We start from the raw sequence: 16,621 nt of genomic DNA, 5'->3' as shown, positions 1-16,621 counted from the left end.
ATAAAATTATTACTCCCTCCCTTTCGAAATAAATGAATTGTTGAATTTTGACACACAGATTAAGAAAAAAGCACCAAAGACATAAATTTAACATAAATTTTCATTTTTATCCTTGAAATCTCTTTTACCAAAAAAAAAAAAGTTGCAGTCTCTTTTGCTTATTAAATCATAAGGGTAATTTTGAAAAAAATTTAAAAAGAATTTAATAATTTATTTATTTTGAAACATTAATAAATATCTCAATAATTCATTTATTTCGAAATGAAGGGAGTATTAAACAATAATAAACAATACAAGGTTTTAAATATAATATTATACTTGTGCAGTACAATATTATTCGTATCATACAAGATGTTATTAGCAAAAAGAGTGTTAAGGGAGCGTCATCATGACTCGATCATAAAGTTCTGGCTTATTTTTCTCGGTAATGTGTAAATTACTCTTTTAATTTTTTTTTCCATCGTCCCTTGAACAAAAACAGTTTGAAATTGGTCTCAAATACTAAATTCCCATGGAGTCGTCGTCTTCCTATGAGCTAAATGCCGCCGTATCATCGTGGGAATTTCTCGTTTTATTCCTCTTTCGTCCCCTCCTTGCTATCGCCTTCGTCCTCTTCTTACTTCTCTTAGGTCTGTATGTTAATCTGGAATTTGGGTCATTAAAAGAATAAGAATTTGATGTTCATGTATTTTTCGTCAGATTTTCAACATTTCATTCTGAGAATATATGTGCAGGTTGGTTCTTTGCTTGGAAATTAGTGCTGGTTCATGTCCCTTTGGTCCAAGAAATCTTCAATTTGCGGGAGAAACCCGTCAAGCTGAAACCTGAAAAACGGGGGAGGTTGACTCAATTCTATAACAACTTGGACTCACAGTCTTCTGCCTCCAATTGGTGAAGGCTTTTCTACTTTTATATTCTGCAGCTTCTAAACTAATTTTTTTGCTTTCTTATTATTCAGTTGTTTTACCACAAAATATTTTAATTGTCAATGTTTCCCCTTTTTGTGCCTTTTTTAAAAGGATATGATGTAAACTTGAACAATAAAACTGAATTAAGCTAAATATTTTTGATTAGAAATCTGGAAAGCTAAGGATCTATCTCATTTCATAAGCTCAACTGAGCACAATCCTCATACACATACTTCAGACCACCCCATACGCATAAAATCAATAACCAAAGTGTAACTTAAGAATAAGTGGTCGGACAATGGAGAACTTCTCATTCCTTACTACTTCCACGACTGATAGTACTACTCTCAGTATTTGCATCCTCTCATGTTTGGTTGATCTTCAAGAAGGTGTTCGCACTGGACCAGAAACGGAGCCACTAACCGCTTCCCCTTCGGCATCATTCTTCTGACTAGCACTTATTCTGGATGTGGACAGTAAGGACAAGATAAATCCAATATTGGAGAATGCACCATCTTATTTGGGAGTTCGAAATTACACATTGAAGGTAGGATATAGTAGTAACTGTGCTGGTAAGGAGAGCTTTAAAGCAGCATTGCCTATTTCTAAACAATTTGATAGGGGCCATAATATTTGGAAGAATGTTTAGAGAAATGCTTTCTAGGCAAAATCAGTTGTCTGTATGGTTTGATCTTAAGATAGACCCAATCTCCCAACTTGCCAACTGCTTGTCTGACCTCATCTAGTTGGTTTGGTCTACCATTATGTGATGAGATCTAGACAGATGAAACTTAAGCAACTGCACTTTGAATTCCGTGGTAGTTAAAAGATACAACTTGTGTCTATTTCACTCACTTCAGTCGCCTTGAACATAAGGTAAATGGGGGGGTTTGTCCATACAAATCTTCGTAAGGAGTGTTTTGGATGGTGGTTCTGACGTTATACCATTATTCTGCAAACTCAAATAGAGTGCCCAATCTGAAGGTGAGTCTCAGCACTAATATGTTAAGTAGGTCCCCAAATACCTGTTAATAACCTCAGTTTTAGACTCTGTGATATAGTATGATATGCAGTTGATGTGTTCAGGGTAATTCCTTGTATAGAAAATAGTTCTAGCGATAGTTTACAAGTGAAAATTGGATTCCTATGGCTTACAATATCCTCAGGCATCAGATAGAGTTTGAAGATATGCTTAATGAATAGCCTGACAATATCCACAACAAGCAGAATAAGGGTGTGACAGTGCTAGGAATTATTCATATTTAGTTTATCTATCCACTACTGCTTTGACTTAGGCAACCCTTGATGAAATCCTTAATAATTCCATTCCAAGCTAGTAATGGGATCTGCAAAATATGTAATAATCCATGATAGGAAGAATGGTCATACTTAATTTTCTGGAACACGTCACACTTCGTCACATGGTTCACTACATCTTATTTAAGGCCTTTGCAGGTAAAAAAAAAAGCAACCACTTCCCCGATGGTGTGATTAATCCCAAGATGACCAGCAACTGTAGAGTCATGCAACAACTTCAATTTTTTTCATCCTTAAAGATAAGGTAGAACCCTACCACCAAATTCACATTTTTTTTGTTAAAAAAAATTCGTTTTCCCTCATTTTCTAGCTGACAAGGGTATAACATTCTATATCCTCCTTGAGCACATCCAACTTATGAATTACTCGACCAGTTTTAAATTTGAAATCCAACCATCCATTATGGTCTATAATAGATTTGTCCTCATTGTCGCCAATGTAAGTGCAGCTGAGAACTTTGGATAAGGCATTTGCAGCTTTGTTTTCCTTTCCCTTCTTATACTCAATCTCAAAATCATATTGCATCAACTTACTCATCCATTAAAGTTGTGCTTCATTTGGCAATTTTTGTTCTAATAGGAATTTTAGACCGTTCTGATCAGTGTTGACAATGAAGTGTCTGACTACCAATTACTGATCCCACCTTGTCATAGCGATTGTTCGTGCTAGCAGTTCTTTGTCATACACATACATAATTTGGTGTTGAGAAGATATGCCCTTGCTTAAATAAGCAATTGATTGCCCTTGTTGCATTAGTACTGTCCCAATTCCTAAATCATATGCATCTGTCGCCAGAGTGAAAACCAAAGAAAAATCAGGTAATGTCAATACTGAAGCTGAAGTTAAAGCCTTCTTTAAAGATTGAAGAGCTTCAGTTGATCTCTCAATCCATTTGAACCCTCATATGCTTAACATGCTCCTTCATGTTCTTACTGAAGATCAATATGCCAACCAAAAGTATCAAGATGTATTTCCTCAGTTGCTTCTTGAAGGCATGATGCATTAAGATCTGGAAGATAGAACGATCATTTGTTAGGCCAAAAGGCATGACTAATTTATCCTAAAGTCAGTTTTGTGGACGTCAGATGGTCCCATTATGATTTGATGATACCCAAACCTGAGATCTCTCTTTGAACACACATATAATCATCCCAATTCATACAACTCTTGAATGATGAGTATGTGACATATGTCTTTGATAATAATATGATTTGGAGTCCTGTAATTCACTCAGAGTCTTTAGCTGTCATTTTTCTTGCGTACCAACACCATCAGAAAAGCAAATGAGTTACAAACTGTGTTATCAGGCCTTGTATTCACTGGGTTGGATCTTTCCTTCAATGTGATATGATGATCAGATTTCCCTGTGAAGGGAGGCAATTCTTTTGGTTCCATGAATACCTCCTGATATTCCTGCAATACCACTACTATATCACTACTGGTTCTTTTCCTTGGTCCTGCCCATTCTTCTCCTCTTTACCCTTTCACAGTTGAGCATCGCATGGTTGACCATGACAGTGTCAACCATCTCCATATTAAGTACCACTCCCTTTAGTGGTAACAATTTACCTTGGTGCTCAAACAACATAGTTAACTTCTTAAAGTTAAACAAGATGTCTCCTAAGTCACGTAGCCACTGCACTCCCAAAACCATGTCACAGGTACCTAAGGGTAAAAGGAGGAAGCCAACTTTTAATACAATGCATTGCAGTAATCATTCTAGTCCCTAGCACATTCCTGATATTGGCACTGAATTCCCACCTGCCAAGCTTGCATCAAGGTGCTCACTGGGTCTACCTTCCATCTCATCCTAGTTACTGAAGCATTGTCAAAGTTGTAAGTGGAGCCAATATCAATTAAGATGTTGAAAGGTCTCCTTTGGCAATAACCAGTAACCTTCCATGTATAATCGCTCATCAGTAGTGATTTCACGCACCTATGCCATCCCTTTCATATTAACCTGTTCTTCCTCCACTACTTCCGCTGCTACCTCCTCTTCCTATTCCAATAAGAACAACTATGCCTTGGACTTGCACACATGTCCAGATTGATATTTCTCATCACATATATAATGTAACTCCTTGAGTCTCCCACTCAACACAGCAGGGCTCAATCTTTTCTCTTGATTTTTTCATCTAAGGTAAGTTGTAGGCTTGAACAAATGATAGCCGGTGTTGTCTGTGGTTTAAACTGAGCATAGGAAGGTAGTAGATCTGTTTATTATTGGAGTTAGGAAATGATGAAGAACTCCTCATGTCTTTTGATTGCTTATGAAAGTATTGACTCTGACAAAGAATAAGGTCTATGAATTCATACAATATCACTCAGTTCTGGCTTCAATCCATTTAGAAATACGTTGATCGAATGGTTAGATCTATACTAATCCTAGTCATGACTCTATCAAAGGATTCCTAAAAATCAACCATTCCCCCAATTTGTTTCATGAAGCAAGTTCACTTATAAGATCATCATATTAGCCCCCAAATCGATCAACCAAAGCAAAAATATACATCTCCCAAGTAGGAGGTGCAAGATGTGGTCTACTCCTCATGAAGGTCTGATGCCATTGGAGATAAATATCATCGAAGTGTAGGGAACTTGAGCTATTACTTTTTGGATAGATACCGGGTGTTTGATCCCAACTTGTTTGGGACTGAGGCGAGTTGTTGTATACAACGGGTGTTCCTTGTACCTAGTATAATCCCACAAGCGCTATTATATATTGATTGCTTGTTCTAGTGACTTTAGATTATCTCCTATGCCATTTTGAAGTGATCGTGGAACTTCATATGATTGACATTAGTTTCTTTTTATGCCCATATCTTCTAAGATATAACATTAACCACCCTAAAACAGCGTAGCTTTTAAAGAGTTTATTCCTTCGATGTAAGTATCAATTTATGATTAAACCATCACAAATAGCCTACTCGATCTTAAAGTTTACTAGTTCTAGCTAAGTATCTATTTTTTATGCCGCTTTACTAACCTAAAATCCATGAAGAATAATCTTTTACGTGTCAAATTATTCTTTTTGGTGGTGTGAGAGAGTCAGTGAAACTGCTGACTTTTGATGTTCGGCCTCTTTGCTCTTTACAATCAGCCCATAATTTCTCATTAACAATCCCGAATGCCCTAGTGTATTAATCATCCTTACTGCATATAACAACAACAACATACCCAGTATATTCCCACAAAGGGGGTCTGGGGAGGTAGAGTGTACACAGTCCGTACCACTACCTCAGCGGCAGAGAGGCTGCTTCCTATAGAACCTCGGCTCAAGACAAAAACAGTATACGGAAGAGAGTTATACGAACTAGAAACACTAGGTAGTAACAAAACAACATCAGTAACAGAAACAAGACTAGCAGTCTATCACACAATAATACTACCATCAATCTACCCGAAACAACAAACATTACCAACACTCCAAGAAAAAAACACTACAAGTATAGCACTACGACTACAAGCACAGATAACAAAATGAAGCACTCCTACCTACTACCATGCACACACTCATTCCTGCAAACCTTCTACCTTAATATGCATAGTTTAACATATTGAGTGCTGTTCTAGTGACTTTCAATTCGTGATGAACAATTTTCTGCCTGTTAAATTATGCTTTCAGGTGCTCCTCCCCACCAATCACTAAATACACACAAACATCAATAAGTATAGACGATTGGAGGGTCATGAGATTGACACGACCCGAAATTGGACCTTGTCGTATGGGCGCCTCAAGCCCAACAAGGACTAGAGATTGCCCCGTTAACCCAACCTAACATCACATCAATCCACAGGTGCCGGATGAACTCCAGCTATAAAATAAGATAATGGAAACAAGACTACAATCATAGCTTAAGAAGCATCTAATCAATCCATTAATATGAACAACTAACCAACATACCCAAGTCCACAATCATCCACAAAGCCTCTACAAAACCGATGTCTACAATATGTCGGCACATGCCCCCGATAATAGCTAAAACCAAGTCTAAGTCTATGACATAAGATAATAGACTATGAAATGTATGCCTTTCGAAGAATGAAAGCTCACCACTTCAATGTCAACACACGATCCGCTCGAAACTTGGTCACTGTGCAGGAAGAGAAGAAGAAGCTTCGGCCCCTATGTCACGTGGGGACATCTCAGCCAGAGATAGTTAGCGGTTAGAGCGCTAACATGTAACTCAAGGATAAGGATAAAATAGTGCAGTTATTCAAAACCAAGTCAAACTATCATATACAACCACATATATATCTACATAGGCATATATGAAGATACACATATACATAACGTGCCAAGACAAGGAACAAGTCATAACATGCGTTCTTGAAGCACTCGTTCATGAGACTTGGACATAGAACTTTGGAGTTACATTAGGCAAGAGGACCCAAACCTCAAGCCGTTCTATTTTATATGGCAAGTGGACTCTAACCACAAGTCACAACATCTTATATGGTAAGTGGACCTTAACCATAAACCGTGTTGTTTTATATGACAAGTGGACCTTAACCACAAGTCGTCACACCTTATGTGGTAAGTGGACACTAACCACAAACCGTCTCTTCTTATATTGTAAGTGGACACTAACCATAAATCGTCTCTTTTGGCAAGTGGACCCTAACCACAAATCTTCATACATATGGCAAATGGACACTAACCATAAGCCGCCACCTCTTATATGGTAAGTGGATCTTAACCACAAACCGTCACGACCATTATGAAACCTTTTTATCCAATATGGACTCTAACCCTTTTTATCCATGCATTAACACCTATTCAACTCAACACATAAGGACTCGAATCTATTTAGACAATTCAAGCCACTAAGGCTACGATTTAACATTACATATATAACTACACGATCTTTATGAAACCATTTAACAACCTATAATTTAATTAGGCTAATGCCTTAGTTCATACCACCATGCAAATCCATTCATGGTCATCTAGACCTTTACAAACCATTCATTCTTCATTAGCATTCTTATACCAAACTTTAGTTCGAAACACAATTCAATTCCACACTTAGGGACTCTAACCCTTTTAGTTGTCATACCACCAAAGTTACTAAATTAACTCATTACATGGCCATCAAGGCCTCCACATAGCCATTTACCAAGCATTCATATTCATTAGACCAATGTCACAATTCATTCGTATTCATTAGACCAATGTCATAGTTCAATACACCATTAACAAGTGATTAGTTATTTCTCTTAAGACATTTTCACAAACACCTTGAGGGCATACATTCATTAAGACCAAAACCCAAGTAGAAATCATCAAATCTAGAGTTACTCATGACTCATTGGTTACACCACAAGTCAGCAAGCACCCACACGTGCACACCATCACCAAAAACATGTGCAAACACAAGTTTAAGCAAGAGTAAGCAAGAGTAAACAATACCATCACTATGCATTAAAACCTTCAATATTTGATTTCCAAACCACCATTTACAAGTCAAAATCATTGTTTAAAACACATGATATTTTGAACTAACAATGAAGGAAGAGATATATGCCTTATACAAAATGATTCACGGAAGGAACTTGACCTCTTTAGCCTCTAGGAGAACACTTTTTCAAACCCTAGTCTCCAATTTTCAAGAATGAGTTAGAGAGTGTTTTTGGTGAGTTTTGATCTTCCAAAAGGTGTTATGAGAGGCTACAACATGTTACATAATGAGGGGACTTAAGGGTTTTGGTGTAGGAAATGTCCATGAAGTCCTCAGCTTAAAAGCTAAAAATGGACGCCCAAGAGGTACGACTCCCATGTCAAACCGTACCCTAACTCGTATCCTAAGCAGGATACTTTGGTACCTTCTGTTAATTTTGATCAATTTGGGTAAATCGTTAGTTTAGAGGGGTATATATGTTAACTTTTGTGACGGGAAGGGTATAAACGACCATAAAGTATAACGAAGGGTAAACTTAGCCAATTAATTAAAGTAGAAGGGTATTTTTGACCCTTTTCCCATAAGTATACAATGCCAAGAAATGGATTACAACATGAATAAATGAAGGAAGGGAGGGATATACGATAATACCATAACTACATTTAGATAGATACATATACATAAATATAAATAAGGCTACCTAAAAAGTACAACCTAAGTAGTCATACTAGCATCTTAGGGTCTCCTAATCATAGTAGGAACTAGTGCTAACATAATCAGGGCCTCTAATCCATACGTCTAAACATGAGATAATTATCCATAATAACAGAACCCTAAAGAAAGAAATTAGAATCATACCTCGAATCTCAGTACCAGTCCAGTAATAAACATGTTATGAACTAACCATAATAATAACACAATACAACAATCAGTTAGCCCGGACAAACAATACCTAAATCGGGTTTCATAACTCGAAAGGTCCAATCAACACACAACACACCGCAAGCAATACTCATCACCTATACCTATGCAACCTCCTATAAGACTGATAGATATAGGCACATACTGGTGATAGGCAATGCGTGTGCAGGGATGAATACAAAGTATAATCCATACTACTATAACCGAACCAAGTACCATAATATAACCCAGTGTATACACCTCCTCCAGCTTGATGACTCATAAAGGCAGGACCTATGGCGACCTCTCTTCTCTGGGATGACGGCTCACAGACGAAGGGGCCCCTAGGGGGTTCGAGAGTACCCGTATACACCGATTTGGTCCCGATCCAGGATTTCCACTAACCATCATCATCATCAATCTACTTCGTCCAGTACCCCATATATATAATGCACGGGCTAGAACCGTGGCTAAAAGAGTGAATTTGTAAATCCATTGCCTGGGGTAAACTTCGATACTAAATCATCATAAAAGTGTAGAAAGAGTCAAAATCTCTCTCGACCGACGTAAATAGTAGTAGTAAAACCGTGGACCGAAATCTAGCTCAGTCAAATATCTAAAACATCATTTTTAGTCTCAAAGGCTCATAAGTTATCCATTAAGATGATGCGATTCCCGTTATGAAGAAATCCGTTTGAAAAGTGAGAATAAATCCCTTCTTAGGAAACACTATAGTAAAACCATATTTTTAGCTGGAATCGTACCATTTACACTTTTTGTGAGCAAAAATGTACCGAATCTATGCCTGTTATGAGAAATAATGGAGAGAATATTATTATTGGATTGTGTGTCTACATAATTACATTAACACCCTATTTATAGACACTACATTACAATCCTTTCCCAAGTAGGATTTACTATACTATTCCTATTCCTACTCATATTCTAACACTCCCCCTCAAGCTGACTTGTACCTAGCTTGTTACAAATATAATTAATACAAGGACTAGTGAGGGACTTGGTGAAGTTATCTGCAAGTTGATCACTTGACTTCACAAATTTTATAACAATAGCTCCCGAGAGTATCTTTTCTCTAACAAAGTGACAATCAATCTCTATGTGTTTGGTCCTCTCATGGAACACTAGATAAGATGCAATATGAAGGGTTGCTTGATTATCACATACAAGTTTCATCTTATCAGTTTCTCCAAATTTTAGTTCTCTCAACAATTGTTTGATCCAAACCAGTTTGCAAGTTGCTACAACCATTGCGTGATATTCTGCTTCAGCACTAGATTGAGCAACCACACTCTGTTTCTTACTCTTCCAGGACACCAAATTACCTCCTACTGAAACACAATATCCGAATGTAGAACGTCTATTAGAGAGTGATCCTGCCCAATCAGCATTTGTATATCCATTGATATGCTCATGGCCTCGATCCTCGAAGAGTAGACCTTTACCTGGAGATGACTTTATATATCGCAAAATACGAACAACGACATCCCAATGACTATCACAAAGGGAGGTCATAAATAGACTTACAACACTCACACTCACAGGAAAATAGATGTCAGGTCTAGTCACTGTGAGCTAATTCAACTTTCCAACCAATTGCCTATCACTAAGTGGCTTTCTCTGTCCTAGCAGAAGTTTAGCATTTGGATCCATAGGAGTGTCAATGGGTCGACATCCCATTATTCCTATCTCCTCAAGAATGTCTAAAGCATATTTGCATTGAGAAATAACAATACCTAATCTAGACTGAGCAACCTCAATACCTAGAAAGTATTTAGTCTGCCAAGGTCTTTAGTTTGAAAATGGTAAAAGAGATGTTGCTTCAAGTTAGTGATACCGTCTTGATCATTGCCGGTGGTAACAATATCGTCAATATAAACCACCAAGTAAATACACAGATTTGGTTCAAAATGGCAATAAAACACTGAATGATCAGCTCCACTACGAATCATGCCAAACTCCTAAATCACTGTGCTAAAATTTCCGAACCAGGCTCGAGGGGACTGTTTCAAACCATAGAGTGACTTTCGTAATTGACATACAAGGCTACTAGACTCCCCCGAGCAACAAAACCAGGTGGTTGCTCCATATAGACTTCTTCCTCAAGATCACCTGTAGAAAAACATTCTTAATGTCCAACTACTAAAGAGGCCAATGACGAACGACAACCATAGAGAGAAAAAGACGTACTGATGCTATTTTAGCCACGGGAGAGATAGTGTCACTATAATCAAGCCCAAATACTTGTGTATATCCTTTGGCAACAAGGCGAGCCTTCAGCCGATCAACCTAACCATCTGGACTAACTTTGACTGCATAAACCCAACGGCAACCAACACCTGTAGGAAGGGAAACAAGCTCTCAAGTACCACTCGTATGTAAAGCAGACATCTCATCAATCATAGCCTGTCTCCATCGTGAATGGGAAAGTGCTTCACCTGTAGTCTTAGGGATGGAAATAGAGGATAAAGATGTTACAAAAACATAATGGGGTAATGACAAGCGATGATAACTCAAGAAAGTATAATGTGGGTTAGCATTACGAGTGGATCTTATACCCTTTTGAAGTGCAATTGATTGGCTAGGAGGAGGCAGGTCGCAGTAGGGGAAGTGTCGGGCGCATGACATGAATTATCTGGGACTAATGCTGCACGTGGGTGGCGGTGATAAGTCAAAAGTCGTGGCACCGCAACAAGAGATAGAGAAGAAACCGTAGATTCCTTAAAGATTGGTGTGGGTAAGACTGGAGGTATGGGTGAAACCCCAGAGATATTAGGATGATCAGAGGATATATAGTAAGGTTGAGATTCAAAGAATGTGCCATCAGTTGACATAAGGTAGCGACCCAGATCAGGTCAATAGCATCGATACCTTTTTTCAACTCGAGAGTAACCCAGAAAGACACATTTGAGAGTACGAGGGGCTAATTTATCTTTTTCTGGGGCTAAGTGGCTAAAAAACATGTGCTCCCAAAGACACGAGGGGGATAGAGTAGAGATGTGACTGAGGAAATAGTATGAAATGGGGAACCTGATTCTGGATCGAAGATGATGACATTTTGTTAATAAGATTGCAATATGTGAGGACTGGATCGCCCTAAAAACGCATCGAAAAATGGGATTCAATTAGAAGAGTGCAAGCAGTCTCAATGAGATGCCTATTTTTCCTTTCTGTTATACCGTTCTGTTGAGGGGTGTATGGATATGATGTTTGGTGAATGATCCTTGATGAGTCATGAACTGAAACTGGAGGACAAGTATTCTAAGACATTATCACTACAAAAAGCACGAATTGAAACACCAAATTGATTTTGTATTTCAACACAAAAACCTTTGAATATAGAAAATAACTCGGAATGTAAACCCAAGTACATCTTGAAAAATCATCAATGAAAGTAACAAAATACTAAGGGTAAACTGACTCTACTAGGACCCTAAATATCAGAATGAACTAATGAGAAAATAGACTCTGAACGGCTCTCAATACTATGTGAAAATGTAGCATGGGTGTGTTTCCCAAGTTGACACGACTCACAATCTACTGTGGATAGACTAGACAAGCTAGGCACCATCTTTTGTAGCTTGGATAGACTCGAATGTCCCAAACGTTTGTGAATAAGGTCAGGAAGGTCTGTAGCGGAGCATGCTGTGAAGGAATTTGAAGAGGTAAGATGGTAAAGGCCTTGAGATTCATGTCCTATGCCAATTGTCTGTCTCATTTTGTGGTCCTACATTTGAAAAGAATCATAAAAAAAGTAGTACTCAATGAAGGGTATGTGTCAAACGACTAACAGATGCAAGATTAAAAGGATAACCAGGGACGTAAAGAACAGAGTTTAGAGTGACAAAAGATAAGAGTTTGGCTTGTCCAACTCCTTTTGGCTCTGTTCGGATTCCATTAGCTAAAGTAATAGCAGGAAGAGATTGTGAATAAACAATATTAGACAAAAGTGATTTGTCACCAGAAATATGATTAGTGATCAGAAGCACCTGAGTCCACAACCCATGATCCAAAGGTAGGAGATTGTGCAGTTGGGGCTATTGGCAAGGATATATGGTTACTAGCTCGATACTGAAGATACTCATTATATTTCTTGTTAGATAAATACACCCATTGATCATTTGTGGTGTTAGACTGAGCAATATGAACATTTTTTGGTGCTCGACCATGTAAAGAATAACATATTCCACGAGTATGTCCAAGCCTATTACAATAACTATACTTAGGTCGAGAATAACATATGCCATGAGTATGTCCAAGCCTTTTACAATAACTACATCTAGGTCGAGATCTTCCAAATCGACCTTCTCCTTGTCGATTCTTCATGGATTGTGATGTTTGTTTTTCTGATCTCCTTACTAAGGGTTCAGATTTAATCATAGGACACCCTAGTAAAAAAAAATAGAAAATATGTTATTAGAATCTGGCAAAATTGTGTCCAGTCCCTGGAATCTAGGATATGTTGCTGGAAAAGCTTCTGAAAGTCGTCGAAATCCCAACTCCGGCGATCAGAATCTGCAAATAATCTCAAAAATGACATTGGAATGTCCAAGCGACTCTAACGGAAGAAGACATATTTAGAAACTAGATTGAAAAATGCCTCACTCGCCCGGTGTGTAATCGAGATCTCGCCGAAAAATCTCTCTGTTGGCGCGTAGGGCACCTGCGAAGATGTTTTTCGGTGGTTCTTGTCAGGGTTTAGTTGTCGGAGATTATAGAGCCTCGTGGTATTGTTGGTTTTCGCACAACACATACCAAACAGAAGATGACACGAGCCAGCCACCGGAAATTGAAGCATAGTGGCCTTGCTTTTTGTGTCTCTCTAAGTTTCTGACCAAAGCTCTGATGCCATATGAGAAATAATGGAGAAAATATTATTATTGGATTGTGTGTCTACATAATTCCATTGACACCCTATTTATAGACACTACATTACAATCATTTCCCAAGTAGGATTTAGTATACTATTCCTATTCCTACTCATATTCTAACACATGTCATCACCAGTATCCAAACAATACAGTTATAAGTATCTAAATGTCTATAGACTACAGCCACATCCTTTACAAGGATAAACCACTTCCTGGAATCCAACCAATATCATGAACACAACCTTGGGCCCAATAATATATATCTGACATATCCATAACATCATAATCCGGGAAAACCATCACAATCCATCGAGTAACGTAGTAAACATTATACTAAAGGTTCATTAGTCTCAACTATGCCCAAGGTAATAGGATCCTATAAGCATAAGAAGTATTTAACCTTATGAGTCAATTACCCTTCTAGCCCCTAATCTCATAAATTAGACTAAGTCACGACATTCTATCCAATATGTCATCCTAACATCCCTATCTAACATGCAACACATATAGTACACTATCTCATGAAGAAGAGTAGATGGAAGCCTACCTCAATGTCGAACCGCAATCCTTGAATTGCCTACAAATCGTCCTCTTCCGCTCCACGATTCGAAAATGCCGTCACGCTATCAAAATAGCAATCTACACATCGTTAGGAGTAAAACGAGACCCATATTGCTATATTACGGGTTAGGTCAAAATTCGGGTCAAGAATGGGCCCGCGGGGCTCGCAAACGAAATTCGAATTTGAATCCATCACGAGGTCCCTCGAAGGACAAGGAACGTGTGCTCAAAAGTAGAGCACAAACGGAGCACAAATTGGATCTCAAATCAACCCTCGAAGTTTAGGAATTCAAGACCGAATTTCTAAGGATTTTACCATGAATTAAGATGGAAATTAAAGGAAAAATTAATTGGAAATGACCAAGGAGAATTAGGTTAGCTTACCTTTAACTTATATGGATGATTTTCCACTTTTTCCTTCTTTAAGCTCTCAATTTGGTGTGAAAATTATGGAAGAAATGGTGGAAAATCGGGTGGGGAAAAGGGAATTTGAAGCCAACATGTGCCGCTTAAGTGGTCACCCTGTCGCTTAAGCAAAAGCCTCTTAAGCGATCTGGCATTAGGGGTCCGGTATTGCTTCAGTGACACCCAACCTGCTTAAGCGATGCCCGCTTAAGCGAACACAACATTGCTTAAGTTGCCCTTGATCAAATGGTCAAGGTCGCTTAAGCGACCCTATGTCGCATACGCGGAGACTGCTTAAGCGGTCATATGATCGCTTAAGCGGTCGCATTAGCAACCTGATGCACCAGATTTCTCCGAGTCCAAAACGGACTCCGATAGAGTGCTCGAGCACAAACAAAATATGCTACCATATAAAATTCGATGTTTTAGACTCAATGAAACCATCTGAACTTTCATCCGAAATCATTTCGACTAAGTGTGGGGCCCACACCTATAGGTTCATTTTTTACATAATCGATCCAATAGCCCAAAACTAGTCCGGAAGCTCGGGACCTAAACCAACTGTCGGAATTCTCATTTGAGGTCATGTACTAGGAGTTTTGATCCGAGACCAAATACTAAACAGTGAAAGCTCCAAAACAGGGAAATGAGCCTAAAATTCAAACGAATTGTCCGATAACCGTACCAATAGTTTCGGCAAGTCATAAATGACCTGTAGCCGCTGCAAGAAGACTTGAAATGCTGGAGATGCACGCAAATCGAGGAAATGACCTGGAGGGCCATTACAAAGACTGATTGTCCTTTCACAAACGTACCAATGGTAGTCAGAGTATTTTACCTATTAGATGCATCCTTAGAATCTGATCTTTCTTGTTGAGTACTACCGAGTTGGTAACTTATTCAGGAGATGTATTGGTTAACATAAAATACTGTAGAAGATAATTCGTTGACACTCTTGAGTTTTTCACCTCTATTTCAGCGTCGAGATCTTAAGGAGGCTGTCACATATTGTTGTCTCATTACGTTTTGCCAAAACATAGCTTATCATTTTGTTAAGAAACACATTATGATGCAGAGGCTTTTTATTCCTAAGTCATTTCAGCTTATATGTTGTATGGTTTGGTTTTTTGTTGATCATTTTAACATGATGAAGTTCTGTCGCTTTTTGTAGTATTTTTATGTTTTGCCAAAACATATCATATCTTTTAGTTAACACATCTATTGATGCAAAAGCTTTTTCTCAGAAGTCATTTCAGCTATATGTTGTTGTATGGTTTGGTTTTTGTTGCTCAATATAAGAATTGTTAACATTGTGTAGATACCTGCTAAGCTTGCATATATATATATTTTTTTGGGCTCTTTGTGATTTAGTTCGACTTTAGACTGTATAGGTAGGCTGTAAGCGTAATGTTGTCCAGGATTCGAAGCTGAAGCTTCTTGTGCTTTGGGGAGTATCAGGAGCCATTCTCTGTAATCAGCACATATATCTTCATTCGTGTATAACATTTGGGTTAGCGATTGCAAGGCCAAATCTTTGCAATGAAATCAGATAATAACGCGTAGTCAGGGACGAAGAAGATTATGGAGCGTTCTGCAGATGGTCGACACTACTTTGAAATGCATTAGTATGAATTTGGAGGGAGAAGTTCCCTTTATTATTTCTCTATTTACTTTTACTTTTTGATAAGTTGATATGTTACAATTGTAATTATATTGTGGTTTCAGTGTAAGGGGTTGATGATTCTACTGGATACCAAGAAATACAAAAGCTATGCAAATTGCTCGGAAACATTAGATTTAATCCGTCTGTGGGGGCTAACTATCAGTATATGAGACCAAACAAGGGAAATTTTCATAGTTGGTAAAAGATCATATTCATTGAGGTTATTAGAACTGCCATTTAAATTCTAGAAAAACAACAAGAAAGCAAAATCAAAATTGATTTGTCTGTACCAGAGTCAAGTTAGATAGTGCACCGAGGGTGTGGCTTAGTGGTCAATGAGGTGGGTTGTAAACCTGAGGTCTCAGGTTTAAATTTCAACAGAAAGAAAAAAAAAAGAAGGGAAAGGGCGAAAATAGCCACTCGGCTAAAACAAAAGACAAAAAATGGCCAAGGAATTTTAAACCCCAATTTCTAGCCATTTGGTCGCTATGGCAGAGTTCACAATCCACATTTCCAATTTAAGAACCGTTTCGCAATGTGTGGTACTAAAAAGGAAAAATTAACTATATAAACTTA

At 38.1% G+C, this 16,621-nt stretch overlaps 1 protein-coding gene across 5 annotated transcripts; it reads left to right on the top strand.

Moving 5' to 3' along the window:
- The first annotated feature begins 341 nt into the window (after nt 1-341).
- On the top strand, nt 342-16,183 carry LOC107867877. Of its 5 annotated transcripts, XR_001673404.2 has the most exons (5): nt 377-629; nt 735-891; nt 1,298-1,455; nt 2,364-2,469; nt 15,765-16,183. XR_001673404.2 is itself a non-coding variant. In XM_047411880.1 (3 exons), coding segments are annotated over exons 1-3 (276 nt in total). In that variant the 5' UTR covers nt 342-511; the 3' UTR covers nt 15,766-16,183. The 5 variants fall into 5 exon arrangements, 3 of the variants coding, with proteins under 3 accessions (XP_047267836.1, XP_016569830.1, XP_016569829.1); XR_007055003.1 differs by lacking the exon at nt 1,298-1,455; XM_047411880.1 differs by lacking the exons at nt 1,298-1,455; nt 2,364-2,469 and having other exon boundaries at nt 342-629.
- Nucleotides 16,184-16,621: the final 438 nt, after the last annotated feature.

Source organism: Capsicum annuum, chromosome 4 (assembly GCF_002878395.1).
Source record: "Capsicum annuum cultivar UCD-10X-F1 chromosome 4, UCD10Xv1.1, whole genome shotgun sequence".
NCBI classification, from domain to species: Eukaryota; Viridiplantae; Streptophyta; class Magnoliopsida; order Solanales; family Solanaceae; genus Capsicum; species Capsicum annuum.
This window is presented reverse-complemented; position numbering and strand designations above follow the sequence as displayed.

Excerpts from the sequence above, each read along its gene's own strand:
- LOC107867877 (XM_016714343.2), top strand. The coding sequence starts at position 512 with ATGGAGTCGTCGTCTTCCTATGAGCTAAATGCCGCCGTATCATCGTGG. Across the intron at positions 630-734 it reads CCTCTTCTTACTTCTCTTAG|GTTGGTTCTTTGCTTGGAAA; the intron begins GTCTGTATGTTA and ends ATATATGTGCAG. Across the intron at positions 892-1,297 it reads CAGTCTTCTGCCTCCAATTG|GTGTTCGCACTGGACCAGAA; the intron begins GTGAAGGCTTTT and ends ATCTTCAAGAAG.